The sequence below is a fragment of the Melopsittacus undulatus genome, chromosome 10 (assembly GCF_012275295.1).
Source record: "Melopsittacus undulatus isolate bMelUnd1 chromosome 10, bMelUnd1.mat.Z, whole genome shotgun sequence".
NCBI lineage: Eukaryota > Metazoa > Chordata > Aves > Psittaciformes > Psittaculidae > Melopsittacus > Melopsittacus undulatus.
Window position 1 is genome coordinate 7561119 of NC_047536.1, and position 16159 is coordinate 7577277.

General features: G+C 37.9%; 1 protein-coding gene across 3 annotated transcripts in view; it reads left to right on the plus strand.

Annotated features, from left to right (window-relative positions):
* Positions 1-252: 252 nt before the first annotated feature.
* Positions 253-16159, plus strand: part of ATP10B (ATPase phospholipid transporting 10B (putative)) — a 55502-nt gene continuing 39595 nt past the window's right edge. For 2 of the 3 annotated variants that reach the window (XM_034066633.1, XM_034066634.1), the window contains exons 1-2: positions 3199-3829; positions 14344-14548. In XM_034066633.1, coding sequence (XP_033922524.1) covers positions 3327-3829; positions 14344-14548 — 708 coding nt within the window. In that variant the 5' untranslated portion in view covers positions 3199-3326. Of the gene's footprint in view, positions 543-1560; positions 1756-3198; positions 3830-14343; positions 14549-16159 lie in introns of those variants that run through there. The other variant, XM_034066635.1, reaches the window with a different exon arrangement.

A 16159-nucleotide genomic window follows, 5' to 3' on the forward strand; every position in this document is an offset into this window, starting at 1 on the left:
TTATAACACACACAAAATAGATTTGGGGTTTCCACCTGCTCCCAAGGTAGAAATAGCTATTTCTATATTGAAGATTTTGTTTTATTTTTATTCTGTGCATTCTCTGAAGAAAGTGCTAATATCAAAGACTGAACATGCAATGCACTGAGTATTGTTTGCTGCTTTAAACCTCTGCTAGAAAGACAAGAAGTGAATTTACTACCAGAATGGAATTGGGTTTCATTTCTTGTCATGCATTTGTCTTTCAGCCTGACATCCCTGCTGTGAATGGCTTTGTCTGTGGACTCTGCTTTGTACCGCTGGCAGCGACTAGGAGCTCAGAGTTCCTCCCAGACTCCCTCAGAATCAACACCACTGCTGTCTTCTGTCAGAGGCAAACCAAAACTCAACTTAAACAAATGGAGGATTGTGTTACCTGACAATGAGAGACAGTGGAAATACTGGAAGCAAGCTCTTCCATTTTATTCTGGAAACAGGATACAGACCACAAAATACACATGGTTCACTTTTTTGCCCAAAAATCTTTTTGAGCAATTTCACAGGTAAAAAGCATAATTCAGTGATACATGAGGTTTAAGAGCTCTCGTTGAGACAGTGATATGTGAGAACAATAGAGGAGGCCTGCTTTTGTAGCTGTCGCATTACTAAAATCTAGTGATGATTATTTGTAACCAAATGTCCCTTAACTCACACTGAAATGTTTAAAGTGAGTACACACTGGGTGTACTTAGCCAACGTTGTGGCCAGCTTCCTGTTTGAGTGCTGGAACAGTTTTCTATGTAAAAATTTCAAGTTTTTTATTTAAAAATCTGTTTCTTTCTTGAATAAACCTTTACTTTTTAAGAAGATGAAAAAATATTCACTGGATGTGTTGAGACACCTATGAAATTCTGTAGATTTCAAAGACAAGCGACTTTGTTTACCAGCTTATAAACAGTATACATGTATATGCAAATGCTAGATCAGGTTTCTTTTCAAGTGCTGGTTTGAAATTATGTGCCCAGCATAACAAATTGTGTCAATAAGATGCTTATGTAAATATCATTATAATAAATACAAATGAAAGTTACATATACATCTCTAGCTTTGAAATTTTCATTCTGTATATTAGATTTACATATTTATAGTTTTACCTTCCACCAGTGGAACACTTTATGAATCCTTCCATTCTGAACATGTGGGTTTTTACACCCATTCTTTTACACTGGTTTGGGGTTTTGAAGGTTTTGGAGGCTTTTGTTTGATTTTGTGCTTATTTTCAGGCACTTGGGCAATGGGGAATCATTAAAGAAGTTTCAGCTCCTAGAGGAAAAAGGTGTTCATAATAAGTGAAAAAATTGAGGGTAGCTATAATATTATTAAAATGTACATCACAGGCTCTTCTAAAGAAAAAATTAGCATCTCAGTTAAGCAACTGATTAATTAATTCTGGGAAAGGAAGAGGGGAGGATAAAGAAGTGAAAAGATTAATGTTCCTTTGACACAAAATAGGGGGTGTTCATTAAGAAAAGGACACATTCTAATTTCTGACTACTTTTAATTTATTTTATACCTTTTCAGGCTGGGTAATCTTTATTTCTTCTTTCTGGTGGTTTTGAACTGGTTCCCACAAGTGGAAGTCTTCCACAGGGAGATTACGATGTTGCCTCTGATTGTAGTGCTGCTTGCCAGTATGATTAAAGATGCTGTTGAAGACTACAGAAAACACCAATTTGATAAGACAATAAACTCCTCTAAAACCAGGGTATATGACAAGTAAGTAAACTAAACTGATTATTTTTTCTTGTGTTCGATGTGGTGGAAACTGCTCATCTAATTTTGTATAATTCCCTCACTGAACCTTTGGAGTGTAGTAAGTTTGGACAAGCTGTTATGAAAGAGTTTTGTTCTGCCTTCAGAAATGCTTTATTTCTCTCACTTAAGTCATCCTGAGATCATTGAAGTTTTGTTTCATATCACAGCAGTGTGAGCTGATATACGAGTTTTCAGTCCAAGTTTCCAAACCAGCTTGCCAACACACACAACATCCTCCCCACATAGCAGAAGAATCTGGAGGGAAACTGAAATGTATCCAAGTCTGGAAAGGATTACTGGGGCTGTTTAACAAATTGGAGCAATGTCTTTCTGACCTTTGACACTAAAACCATTAACACAAAAACTATTAATAAACTACATCTAAGCATAACCAGGAACTGAAAAACAATGTACAGGACTTGCAGTAACTGCAGGTGATCAATACAGCACAGTTTCACTTTGGAGACGGTACAACACCTGCATTAAGCTGCAATGTTTGCTCAGTACTGACTCAGAAGGAAGAAGTATTTTCATGTGCAATTCTTATTGCAACATTTTTATTTCATCATAGTTTCTTGTCCAAGTACTAACTTGACTTGAGAGTACTTAGCTTGTCACTATACAATGAAATAGCTAGGAGTTTTCATTTAGAAGAAGTTTAAATGTTTGGATCTGTTCCTTTTTTCTCCTGTCTTTAATTACTGTGATTTGCACACATCTCATTAGCTTTCATGGAAACTAGCCCTCATTTGTGCTAGCATACTTACGTGTCAGAGGCACAGGGACCAATGGGGAAGAAGAAATGAGAGGCTGGAAGGGGTGACTGGGCAAGAGAGGGGTACTTTAGGTGTCCAGAAGCAGGAGGTCTATCAGAGAAAGATCAGGCTGAGGGAAAATCTAAGTAGACTGCCCTTCAATTGCCTATGTTTATGTATAATTCCCGCAACTACCGTATCATAGGTTTGTTTATTTAATAATCCATTTTATGGTCATGAAATCAAACAGCAGATAGAGGAAGTAAAAGAGAGGAATAGTGTCAGTATTGAGACTTCCAGCAACCATCTGTTGATTTCTGGGACACACAGCTCTGCCTATTACCTTTGAACTTCCTGGCAACACCCAAGCTTATAAAATGATTCTGAAATTCGTGGAGTGAACCGTGAAAATCGTGTGTGTGCTCTCAGATTTGTCGCTGCTCTGTGTTAAAACAGAGACACTACATGTGAGCTGATAGTCAGTGCCAGGGAAGTGCTCTGTACAGGGCCTCCAGGTGTATGCTAACAGGAATAACAAAACATTCAAGATGCTTTTGTCATATGAAAGGTGCAGCCTCCCCAGCAGGCTCTAGGACCTGGCGCAGCTGAGTCAGGATAATACCTGTCCCTAGGCAGGTGGAGGCTGGGTTGGAAGCAGAGGCAGCTCTGGGATTCAGACACTTCGACTCTTTACCACTCGGGAGTTTGTTTGGATTATTGAACTCTTATAACTTTGTTGGATTTCAACTTGAGGCTACATTTCGAGAGGAAAACAAGATGTCAAGGAAAAGTGTTCCAGGATGTTTCTCTAGAATGGTATGGAAAAAACATTTTTTCAAAGAAACCTGCTGCCAGTGTGGTACTCCAGACACTGAAATCCAGAATGAAGAGCTGGAGAAGAGAGGAAAAGTAAAGAAAAGAAAGAAGAAAAATGAAAATAAACGAGTGATCGTCTCCAACTTGAGCTTTGGAAGTAAGAAGTGGAAGGAAAATCCGAACAGATACTATGACTCCAATAAAATTAAGACTACAAAATATACCATCTTGACTTTCCTCCCTAAAAATATCTATGAGCAGTTTCACCGCTTTGCTAATATTTATTTTGTGGTCATTGCACTGCTGAATTTTGTGCCCATCGTGAATGCTTTCCAACCAGAAGTTTCTATGATCCCAATTTGTGTTATAATGGCCATGACAGCCATTAAAGATGCTTGGGAGGACTTCCGGCGGTATAAATTAGACAAAGAAATCAATCACATGGGATGCTACATCTACAGCAGGTGAGTTTCATACAGCTTTTATTTCCCAAAAAAAGTTGTCTTGAGATCTTTTATAAATGGTGAGGCTTTATTTATAAAAATTAATAAATAACTGCAGAAAAATCACAGTGATTAAGAAAAACAGGGGAAAATCCTAGGAACTGTATTTCATCTGGTATTTGTTCTCATACAGGGAAAGATATTTCTTTTGTTTAAACCTCATTTTCAGACTGGGAAGGTAAGTTTGAGTTTTATGTTATTGGTGTGGCCTTTTAAACACAGGGTGAAAACAGATGCTGTTGTGGGACCTGCTTGCATTCTTAGATACAAAAGAAAACCTCTTAAAACCATAACCCTTTGAATTATGTTTAATTTCATTCTCTACACTGTACCCTGTTCTCAGTTTTATTTCTTTTACTAGTTTGTATGTAAAATAAAACTGTAAAAATGCTGTTTAAAAATGGGAGATAATATTATATATGTCTGCTCAATCATCTCTAAGTGAATTAACTACACGTGTCCATGCTCACTACTTCAACATGTCTCATAACCTCTTGCTGCTTTTAGGACTTAAAGAATTTTGAAAATTATGTTTTAATACAAAGAAAATTGTATCAAAACTGTTCTCTCAGCAAAGTGGAAAATTGTTTCTCCCTGTTAAAATCTCACATCTGAGAGTCAGAAGAGCAAAACTTTCTATCTCTGTGAATGCTGCCTGCCATACATCAAATTAATCAGTAGTGATTTATATAATGTACAGTTTCACAAGCAAGATCTTGCCGAACTCTGGCTTTTATCACACAGCACTGTTATTTCTGTTTGTTTCTCTTGTATGTGTTTGTTGGATTTTTATATCCTGCTGGTTAAATAGGAAAACAATGGATTTACTTGTCAGGGGACTAAACTTATCCCCACATATAGACAATGACTTGCCAGAAACAAAACCTCACTGCTCTCCTTGCCAACTTGTCCAAAAAACCAGGCATTTTACAAGTTTCTAAATATTGTTCCTTTAAGATTTATTCTCTTCCACCATGAAGACTACCAATAATTGTAGCTCTTTGGGTGGGGTGGCTAAATTGCTCTTCTGCCTACATCTGAGATTGCAATCTATTTGGATTTTTTTAATCTTTTCAATATTGCATTAACACATGAAGCAATGGATTATTTCTTAACGCTTGTTAAAACTGGTATGAAAGAGAATAGGTGGTGCAGTAGGTACTACTGAATGAATCTGCATAGAAATGATTGCTTTACATAAAGCAACCATGTTAAATATAAATTATCTGAAAGCCTTTTATCATGGGAACATGAGAATTGGGGAATACAATAAGACTTGTTTTGTATAAGAGAAAAATGTCCATAATGGCATTATAGTATATGTACAGGTCCAAATTCAAATTATAGCCATGAGTACCTAAAACTTGACATGGGCCTGTCTTAAAATTGATTATCCCATCCCATAAAAGAGACTTTGATCTATGAATAAGTGTTGCCTAGATTCTTGTCTATCACTAAGGTTTCATTGCCCAAAAACATGATGTAAGGAAAGGAAAACGAGGAGGGCTTCAGACTATAGCATTCACCCTGTCTGGAAAAATCATTGGTAATTATAATTGCCATCAGATCAGTAGCTACAGCTTATTATATCATGAATAATTTTAATCAGGCTTCTATAGCGCTTTGAGAAGCTGATATTTCTTGTTTTTCTTGCTGCCTGAGAAGCCATGGAAGAGTATAATGTCTTCCAGTTTTCTTTCTTATGAGTCATCTTCTGTAGATAATTTTTTAACATAGGTGAAAGTCCTTTTTAAAACACAGCAAATTTTGTAAGTCTTGTGGCAGCAAAATACTCTTTTCAATAAAGCAACTGATCTTCCATTCTGAGATGAAAGATTACTTAGAATTTAAGCATTAATCTTGGAGATTAAAGGGTATCTCAGAAACAAGAACTCTGGTTCCTGTTCAAAACAAAAACCCAATTAAATACAAAGGCAGAGCAATCTACCAAATGCTGAATGTTACCTAAAACTTTCTTGAAGACTCGGGGAAATGAAGTAACTTGCCTTCTTTCAACACAGAGCAAGGGAAATTTAATTTAAATAGGCTGCCCTGTAAACACATTTCTTCTCATTTTCTCTTCACAAGGATCAGCTGGAGTGGGAAATCTAGTCTGCTAGCCAAATGAAGGAAAAGACACTTCAAGCAGTATTTAAAGAACATTTAATTGAGAAAATGGGAGACAATTAATAGTCATTGAAGTGTCTTGGGGAGATGAAATAACTTAGATCTAATATTTGATTGTGGAGGTTTCAATTTCTGAACCAAAACTTCTGAAATCAAAATAATTGCATACCAACTGTTGTGCTGTCAGAAGGAATCACTCAACACCAAAAGAAGAGAACAAAAGATTCAGTTGCAGATGGCACAGACCTATGTTTAATTGACTTCTTTCTCCTGATGTCCTTCAAAGTATACTTTACTTTTAAATTTTTACAAGCAAGGCAGCTTCCATTACTGCAAAATAGTCAAAGCATTTTCTATTATGTTCTGCTTTATTATACCTCTTTAGCTGCATTTTAATTCCTGACATCACCTGGTTTCATGCAAACTTAATCAGTTATTCTTCATCCAGAACATTTAATTATAATCTTAAAATATGTGTGATGTTTCACATGTTCATTTTGCTATGCACAGACACCTTGTACTTGAGATCTGTGTATAGATCACTGTCTTCATCTTTCTTGTCAGTCAATCCCTCCAAACCTACTGTGGTTACTTTTCTCTGAACTCTCCTTGGTCTGTCATCAACTTACTAACAGCATGGGCCAGCACTAATTGTAAGTAAGCTGTATGTGAATGTTAACCTCACAGTTGCTAAAAGCTATTATTTCATTTTCTTGACATATTGTAATGGTCAAGGAACTACTTGATGCGTAATTAATGTATGGCCAGGATCTGATATACCCCTAGGATTAAGCTATAACAGTCTATAAATTATAGAATCGTAGAATGATTAGGGTTGGAAAGGATCTTAAGATCATCCAGTTCCAACCCCCCTGCCATGGGCAGGGACACCTCATACTAGACCATGTCACCCAAGACTCTGCTCAGCCTGGACTTGAACACTGCCAGGGATGGAGCATTCACAGCCTCCCTGGGCAACCCATTCCAGTGCCTTACCACCCTTACAGTAAAGAACTTTTTTGCATATCTAACCTGAATTTTCCCTGTTTAAGTTTAAACCCGTTACCCTTTGGTCTATCACTACAGTCCCTGGTGAAGTGTACCTCACCAGCATCTCTGTAGGCCCCCTTCAGATACTAGAAGGCTGCCATGAGGTCTCCATGCAGCCTTATCTTCTCCAGGCTGAACAGCCCCAACTTTCTCAGCCTGTCTTCATACAGGAGGTGCTCCAGGACCCTGATCATCCTTGTGGCCTCCTCTGGACTTGTTCATAACAGTTCCGTGTCCTTTTTATGTTGAGGACACCAGAACTGCACATAATTTTCCAGGTGAGGTCTGACAAGAGTAGAGCAGAGGGGCAGGATCGCCTCTCAACCTGCTGGTCATGATGCTTTTGATGCAGCACAGGATACAGTTGTCTTTCTGTACTGTGAGTACACACTGCTGGTTCATGTTATGTTTCTCATCAACCAACACCCCCAAGTCCTTCCCTGCAGGGCTGCTCTGAATTTCTACTCTGCTGTAGCTGTGCCTGGGATTGCCCTGACCCAGCTGTAGGACCTTGCACTTGGCTTTGTTGAACTCCTTAGCTTCCAGACAGAATCTTACACTTCTAGAAAGTTTAACCTTTTTTTTTTTCCTCAGAGTTTCAAATACAAATGAACTATGCCCCATTCAAGATGGAACAGCAGCACACTTGACTGAATGCACATACATCAGACAGCAGCAGCCTTAAAAAAATATTATTTAAATTATTCACGTTGCTTAATTTTAATTACCTAAACTCGTATATCTGAGACAGCAACTCAGAGAAGCCTAGTTTCTGTGCTTTGAATCATCCTGTAGAGCTGTCACATAACTAGTTAAGTCACTAAGCATCCTAAATGAAACAGCCTGATTACTCTTTCAGTTGAAAGTTCTTCTGCAGTGCTTTCAGGCCCTGTGGTTTTGAGCAGTTCCTAAAAGCATCAATCTCCTCCTCCTCTGTAAGCATGGTGATGTGTGTGATACAAAAACTCCAGGGATGGCCTTTGCTGTGGCTCTTTATCTGCTTTTAGTGTAAGGTTTCACATCATTTAAAGATTTCTGAATCAACACTAACTTTTAGTCCTAGAGCAGTAATCTGGAAATACAAAAAACTCATCTCTGTGTTGCATGAAGTTAGAACTGCCAACAACTGAAAAACTGGAATTTTCTTAAGCTAGACTCACTGGTTTGAAAGAGAATTAAAGCATTTCAGTCAACTGAAGTTTTGTCATTCAGTGTGGCAATTTATCTCTATGACAGCAATGGAGATCTGCGGTGTGCAGGTTACCATATGAACAATATACCTTTTATTTTCTCGAAATTAGAGAAACTGGATAGTGAAGACAAAGGCTGCATTTCTGTTTTAACATTCATGTGCTTTGATCAGCTGGACCTTCTGAAGGGAGAAGAGATTCCACCTCCCCTGGATGCTCCCTGTGTCTGGGATTGCAACGGGACTGGCCAGGCACACAGTGATCAACAGAGGTTTGTGGCCCCTGGAACACAGCAGAGTAGGGAGCATGCCTGAAAAAAGGAATTGACCTGCTGTCAAATCTCAGAGGTGAAATCAAAAAGACAGCTTTTCTTGACCCCAGAGACATCACACACAGGTCATTCAACCCGGGATGAACCTGAAAGCTTGTAGAGTAGAAAGCAGGATGAGAGGAAAGTACCACCCTGCCAAGAGCACAATAAGAAAAAAGACTTTTGTTGCCAATGCTTTCATCCGAAGTCTTGCTCAGCAGCACTGAGTTTTCACTTGTTAAATAGCCTTTTCTTTCTGTTTATTATGTTTGTTTTCTAACAAAGCATAACTTTAAAGACTAGGAGCCTGCTGGAAGTTTCAGTGAGTTTGTTGTATACACCAAAAAAAGAGAGCCTAAATCCTGTGACCAAGTTCAAGTCCCACCACTTTCCCTCAGGCACAATTTCCCTGGGCATAGCAATATCAAGCTTCTACACCTCAGTGGTGCTTTGTCTGAACAGTGCATTAATTTCATCACCTGGAAGCTGAAGATCTCCTGAAGATCTCCAGCTCTTGAATGGCTGAGGTGCATTCCTGTGACAGCCACAAAGCATGAACTTTGAGCAATGGATACATTCATTATTTCTTATAAAAGTAGCAATATGAATAAATTACAATGACTGCAGGATTATCTTGTGGTATGATGTTATTGCAAGTCACTATCCTTTAGGACAAATCCAATCATTCTGTCACCTGTATATACTTCAGGACTGAGTAATTTTTGTATCTAACTAGGGATACTTGAATTAACAGTGGGTTTTACTGAAGAGCCACCTGTTTGTGCAAGCTGAGGCATTCTTCAAACTTCCAGTGCGCTGAGATACTGGCCTTAACCAGCAGTAAACAGGTTTGCTATGTCACCACACAACTGCTTGAAAGAAGTGGCTCCAAAACTGTGAAGGAATAATTAAAATGTGAATTAGTTTATGGTGATCATGATGATTGTGTGGTGAAAATAACATGGAACATGTCCTACTGACTAAGTGCAAAAGAGAACGTCAAGTTTTCCACACTCAGCTGGTCCAGGCAGCAGCACTTGAAAGTCAAAAAAGCAGTGAGCTAGAAATTCTAGTCAGTCAGTGCATACTGCTACAGTGAGGGTCCTCAGTCTCTGTGGAAGAAAATCCATAAATACATTACAAGGCTACAACTGGTTTGTGTATTGCTTTATCAGAGCTTTCTTTGAGATCTATTACCTGCCAAGGCATTTAATGCTGCTTCACATGGAAAGTGCACTGGTTTAGCAGACAGCAGTAGAAGGTAATGAATAAAGACAAAGGGCAATTAAATGAGAACCTATGGTTTAGGCTCAGATGCCTGCAAAAACATGACCTCATGGAACTGAGTTCCATCCTAACTGGCTGAATTTTTAAAATACCATTAAGACCTAAAGAGAACAGGTTTCTACCTTATTACCTCAAGAGCTACATGGTCATGTAAGGAGACAGTTGTAGCAAAAAAAAGATGATATAGGCTGTGCCTTCCTGAAACTTGATAAGTTAATGGGAGTCCTTAGAAACTAATGCTAATGATTAGCAGCCAGTAAGTAAGTGAGCTTAGAGTTACCTGTTCATTCCAGACAAAAATACAGCAATCATATTTTGTTCAAGGCAGTTTTAAAAAATATTGGATTTTCCACAATACAAATAATCCATAACTTTTATTTCTTCATTTGGTACAGGTCATCATAAAATTGAAACAGATTAACAAAAGGCAAGTTAAAAGAAATCCTAAACCTCATATACGGGCGTATAATACATTTTTTTTAAATTCTGGTACTTAATTAAAGTTCACGTAAACTTGAATTGATTACAGAAGTTGAATATTTGTTTTTATTGTTGAGAGAATAGCTTCCTTGTTAGGGTACTATAGACAGTTTTAGCACATTAAAAGATAGGATCTATTGCTAATGTTAAGGAATTTGGAATACCAAAATAGTTTCGAGACACATTTTATCAGACTTCAGAAATATTTTACTCCCATTATCTTTAAAAGATGCTCATTGCTGTCTTAAAGTAGTATTGAAATCCTGAGAGACTGGGGCTATGGGGAAAGACTGTACCTGCTTGCTAATGAGAGCTTGTTGCAGGACTGGCTGCTGCTAAATGACACCATTGATGCTGCTGGGCTGATGTCTACATCACAAAAACAATCTTCCCAGCTACTCTATAGTATTTTCTTGTTCTCAGATAATGCCTCTTGGTTAGGAATATAGTCAGCCAAGTTGTGCTGCACTTTGACCTATGGGCAGGTTTCAGATTGGTTCCTTTCCAGTCTAGTCCCTTCCTGAAGTCCTAAATCTGCTCCTTTGTTGTCAGGTTTTCAAAGTTTTATGGCATTAGCTTCTATCCATGAAGTCCCGGACATAAAGTGGAAAACATTTTGTGAGGTTTTTCCATGTAAAAGCTGGAGTAATCTTTGATAGCTTAAAACTGTATAGGTTTTCTATTTGCAAATTTAGATTGTATAGGTGAAGTACACTTGTGTACTTCAGTACTTCAGTGTAGAACTGAGAATCTCAGAACTTTATTTTTTATAATGTTCTCTAAGACAATCTAGGACTCATGGATGTGCTATGGGGTGCACATGAAGAATTATTTTGATCTCTCTAAGGAGCAGAACAATAATTATTTTCTCCCATTCACCATCCATTTTGACCCAGTTTTTGTTTGAGATTTCTTTTTATTGAATCCAAGAATGTGAAATGAAATTGTCGACACAAAGTCAATAATTTATTGATGTTACCCCACAGTCTCCAACCACAGCAGGATCTTTTTATGATCCTTTCTTCCCAGAAATTACTTTGTAAAGTCTGTTTAGTTCAGGCCTTCTGGTAAGATATGATGAATCTAGTAACAAATTCTGGCAGACTTCAACTCTTCAAGGCTAACTGCTTCTTTTTGTCACCACTGTATTCTGATGAGCATTTTCATGCCACCTATTAGCCCAGGACGCTAAGGAAACACTTTCCAAGTGTCCTGTTGATAAATTGACTGCTAAATGAGAGAAGGTACTGAGAAACTTTTATCTTGGATAATGTCTTTGATGTCTCACAGCCCTGATGCCATGTGGTATAAGAATTAACATTCAGCCTATTGAAAATCACCACATCTTTTTTATTTTACTGAATAAATGTGTTTGCCCTTTTTGTATGTTTCTCGTCAAATCATCTTATATTTATGAAGCTCCTCTGTTTATTTAGCAACTGGAGCTTGTGCTATGAACTTTAATCACTGAATAGAAAATGGGCAGCGTTCCCAGTTACAGGAATTGCTAAAAGGAAATTGCTTCATTTGAGAAATCTTTTCAGGCAACTGGGTCTGTGCTGCTGTGGGGCACACCAGGTTCCTTCTGAAGTATTTTTCTTCCTTTCATCCATTGGTAGCTCTCTACAAAGTTGTGGAAAACCTTTGTCCTGTAGGAAATTGTTAATCTTACAGCTCCAGCTGAATAGTTCTTTCAGGAAAAGCAAATGTGTTTCTTTACCAAATTCAGTGCTTGTTGGGACAGAGTGACAGTCTATTCTCCTGAATGCAGGTTTGGGATTCTAGTAATTCCTGAAATCTAGTCCATGTGCTAAGTAAAACTTTTACTCTGATCTGAAGGTGGTCATTTGACTTTACTGACTCACTGTCTCCTTTGTAATTAGTGAATGGGCAGAACCTAAAGCTTAATGTGTAATGTATGTTTCATAGGGAATTATTGAAAAACTACTACAAATCCGTGATTTCTGTGGATTATTTTTGCTAACCTAGTTTCGTTAGGCTGATGTGGCAGAGAGCCATCTGGGCAAGGCCCTTCTATAACATTTTATCACCAGAAAAAATCAGAAGTGTGTTCTATAAACTTCAGAATTGCGCAACAGGTGACGTACAGAGAGGTAGGACTGCCCTGCAGAAGTTACAGCAAACACTATATGCAAACTGTACACAGCATCCAGATGTCTAGGATAGCAAGACAAGCTATCTTCTTGCTGTAAGCTGCTTCTGTACTCTCACTTTTATGTTTTAGACCAACAGATTAAGAAGTTCTACCCAGAAATTTTTGACACAGGAAGGATTCATAGCTACTTAGTTGATTTGCTATACTAACATTAGTATCTACTTTGTAGAGCAATACTCAACATGCAGCAGCTTGAATACTTTTCAAATAGAAATTGTTCTGGATTTTATTTTGTTTTTTTAATGTGTAGTGACATCAATTTACTTACAACAAACCTGTTCAGTGTGCCCTTTCATGTCTGTTGTTGAGCAAAAAAGTGAAAGACATGCAGATAAGTGGAGTCAGACAAAAGAAAGAAGAATGGAAAATTCAGGAATTAAAAACAAATGAAATAATAATTATTGCTACGATATCATTTTTAGTAAGCGCCTCACATCCAGCAATGAAGGGATTAAAATAGTTAAGGTGGGGGAAATGTCTTTTTTTTTTGAGTAAAAATGGGATGCCACTGGGAAATGCACAGGATTTAACTGTGTGCATAACTTTTTCAGGAAGCTGTTGCTTCATGTTTCACAGATAAGGATATCAGCCAAGTGCAAGGGTTTGCCTGACAGCATCATGCCTGGCTTTCCTTTATGGAAGGCCGGGAAAATAGGTTAGCAGGAAGTAGCCTTTTTAGCCTTTGGCCTGACTCTGGAGCAATGCTTGGATGTGTGCTTTGAACTGCCACAAAAACTCTTTATCTGCTGTATCACTGCTCCCTTTCTCATGATACAAATGCTTAATTGAAAGACAGTGTTCTTCAGGCAATAGATGAGGATGATTAAAAACTTAAGCAAAAATGAGATTCTGAGTCATTACAAAAAGCCTTTTACTGTCTGTCCAGTAAAGTGTCATGAGTATTTGTTTCTCTTACAGAGCAAGATATAAGATGATTCAGTGACTCATATTGAAAAATAATTTCTTGTCAGAGAATTAGAAGACCTTGGCTATTGTTGCCCCTGTTTATTGTGCAGTTTTTTAGTTTGTTTAGATGATTAAGAGTAGCTCAAGGATAAACTATTGAAAATGTAATATCAAAAACGTTTGCTGTTTTCTGAACCATTGAGCACTGATTTGTTGATGAAATAGTAATTTCTTGTCTTTGAAACCCTTAAGCTCTTTTTCCTTTCTCCTTTCCTAGTTTGTTTGGCTTGGGGGGTTGGTTGGTTGGTTGGTTGGGTTTGGTGGGGTATTTTTAATTAATTTAGAAGCTTTCTGTTTCTTAACTTTTCCATTAAGCTTGAGCTCTATTGCATAATACCAAAGGGTCATTTGTTATGCTGTTTTACCCTTTCAAGTTGTTTCTGTAGGCTAAGCTCTGATCTGTAATTACCTTTTGAGAGTTCCAAACTGGAAAGTCCTGAAGCAAGCGTAGCTGAGAGATCAGTTTTCTTCTTTCAATATCTGTGTTGTTGGAAACTATCTGAGAAATAGTCACTTGGTCAAAACCAGTGGTTTTTGGTAAAATGTCTAAATTTCTTGAATAAGAAGCTTTAAAACACCTTTCTTAGTCTGAATTACTTTCTGTCTTTTGCTCTGGAGACTATAGGGCTAATGCTAGAATGGAGAACTTTTGTTGTAGTTTCTTTTTATTCCAAGTAAAGATTTTATTTGATTGTGATGAATTAAGTGATAATGAAAGAGTTTAAATCATTGATTTCTAGCTGTTGTGCTGTGACTTTTAAAACAAAATACAGCAAGGTGTCACCTCCACCCTACCCCTTATTTTCTTTTGTTTTTTGAAGCCCCACTAATCAGGAAGCCTGCATGCCTAATGTCACTGTTTACCCATTACATGTTTTTAATTCAACAGGGAAGAACATGCTTATGTTGAGAAATGCTGGAAGGATGTCCGAGTGGGGGACTTTGTGCAGCTGCAGTGTAACGAGACCATCCCAGCTGATATCCTACTGCTGTACTCCTCTGATCAGAATGGGGTCTGTCACTTGGAAACTGCCAACCTCGACGGGGAGACCAACCTTAAACAACGACAAGTTGTGATGGGCTTCTCCAGCCAGGTAAGTCTGCTGAAAGTGTAGGGTTGGTCTTGGCTTATCTGCACACCAGCTCCATCCATAAAGTGCAGCAGTCCTGACTGTCAGTGCTGATACAGCTATGACAGGGTTTTGCTGTTGCAGCTAATGCACTGTATGAAAAGGAGCAGTTTGTCCTAAAAGATTTTTGTTATACTGGCACAGGGATGGCTGCATAAAAAGGAAGATCAGCTCATTTTAATTTGCAATCGTTCTTTGCAACAAACTGCATTAGCAGATGCTTAAGCAACCACACAACACACATTACCGCCATCCCAGAAAGCAGCAAGTCTTTTCTACGTACAAGCCATCCATACACCACAGGTTGTTACAGCACACAGCCCATCCCACAACAAAGCCACTACTGAGTGAATTATTCTTCCATGGAAACTGGAAGAGAACTCATAGCCCCACTTCCAACATGGAAGCAGGCTTCCTTATGGATTTTGCATCTCTGTTGCAACTGCTCTACTATTGTTTGCTAGGCAGGTATATGTACCAGCAGTTCAACTAGGAACTGCTCTAAGGCACACTAAGTTGTAATGATATAATGGAATCTTTTATAGAAGTGTAGTAAGTAATTGAATAGGAACTCAAGGTAAATTAAAATGTGAAAACTTAAATGAGAGTTATGTGTTTGACATCAGTTTCATTGTTAGTAGGCATCAGTTTGAATGCCTAAAACCACTATATATATTTTTTTTTCCACAGACTGTATCATTTCCTTTTTGCAAACAGTTTAGTGGAATAGTCTCTTGGCTCATGCTTGGCAAACCTGAAGTAAACAAGAAAATACAACTTGGAATTGTGCTTGTTACATTTTAAAATAGCTTTTCAAACATAGCAGGGCAGTTTTTCAAATAACACAGTATAAGGTTAAGGAGCTGTAGTATGTGAAGAAGAATATTTTCTTGCATTGGAATCACTCCAGCAGACAAGAAATCCTAAAACCTGGCAGATAATTCTAGGAATTACATTCGGTTTTTCATCCATTAGTAGCAGTGCCATTAGGAAGATCTTTTGGAGTTATTGGTGGGTTGGACACAGCTGCCAGTGAGCAGTCAGATTTATTAAATAAAAGTACATCATTTCCATGGCCACTTGCGGTCAGGACTGGATTCTGGTTTAGGTTCTCTTTGCTCAAATGGAAATTACTTTGCATGCATAATTATGGACTTTCTCAGGTGGATGCCATAATATAAATCATACCTTTCCCAGTGCCCTGCAATGATGACAAACCTGGCTTTGTCAGTGAAAAAATTGAAATGCTGCATTGTGTATTTTTGCTTCTAGAGGAAAACAATGTTCTACCATTATACAAAATGAAAGTTTTGGCTCAGTCGTTTGCAATATGAGGAAGTCGTTCTTTAAATCAGAAAATTCCCCCATGCCAAATCATGCTCCAGACTACCTATTCATGGTTATTTTCTTTAGACTTTGAGTTGTTATTTAGATAAGCTGTATGACCAGAAGTATTTATACTTACAAAGTTTTGTTACGTTGGCAGAGTGGAATGTAGTTCTGACTGTGCTGATAGCCAGTGCTCAAGAAGGTCAAAGCTTAAATAGTCAACTATGTTACTTTATCGTTTTAATG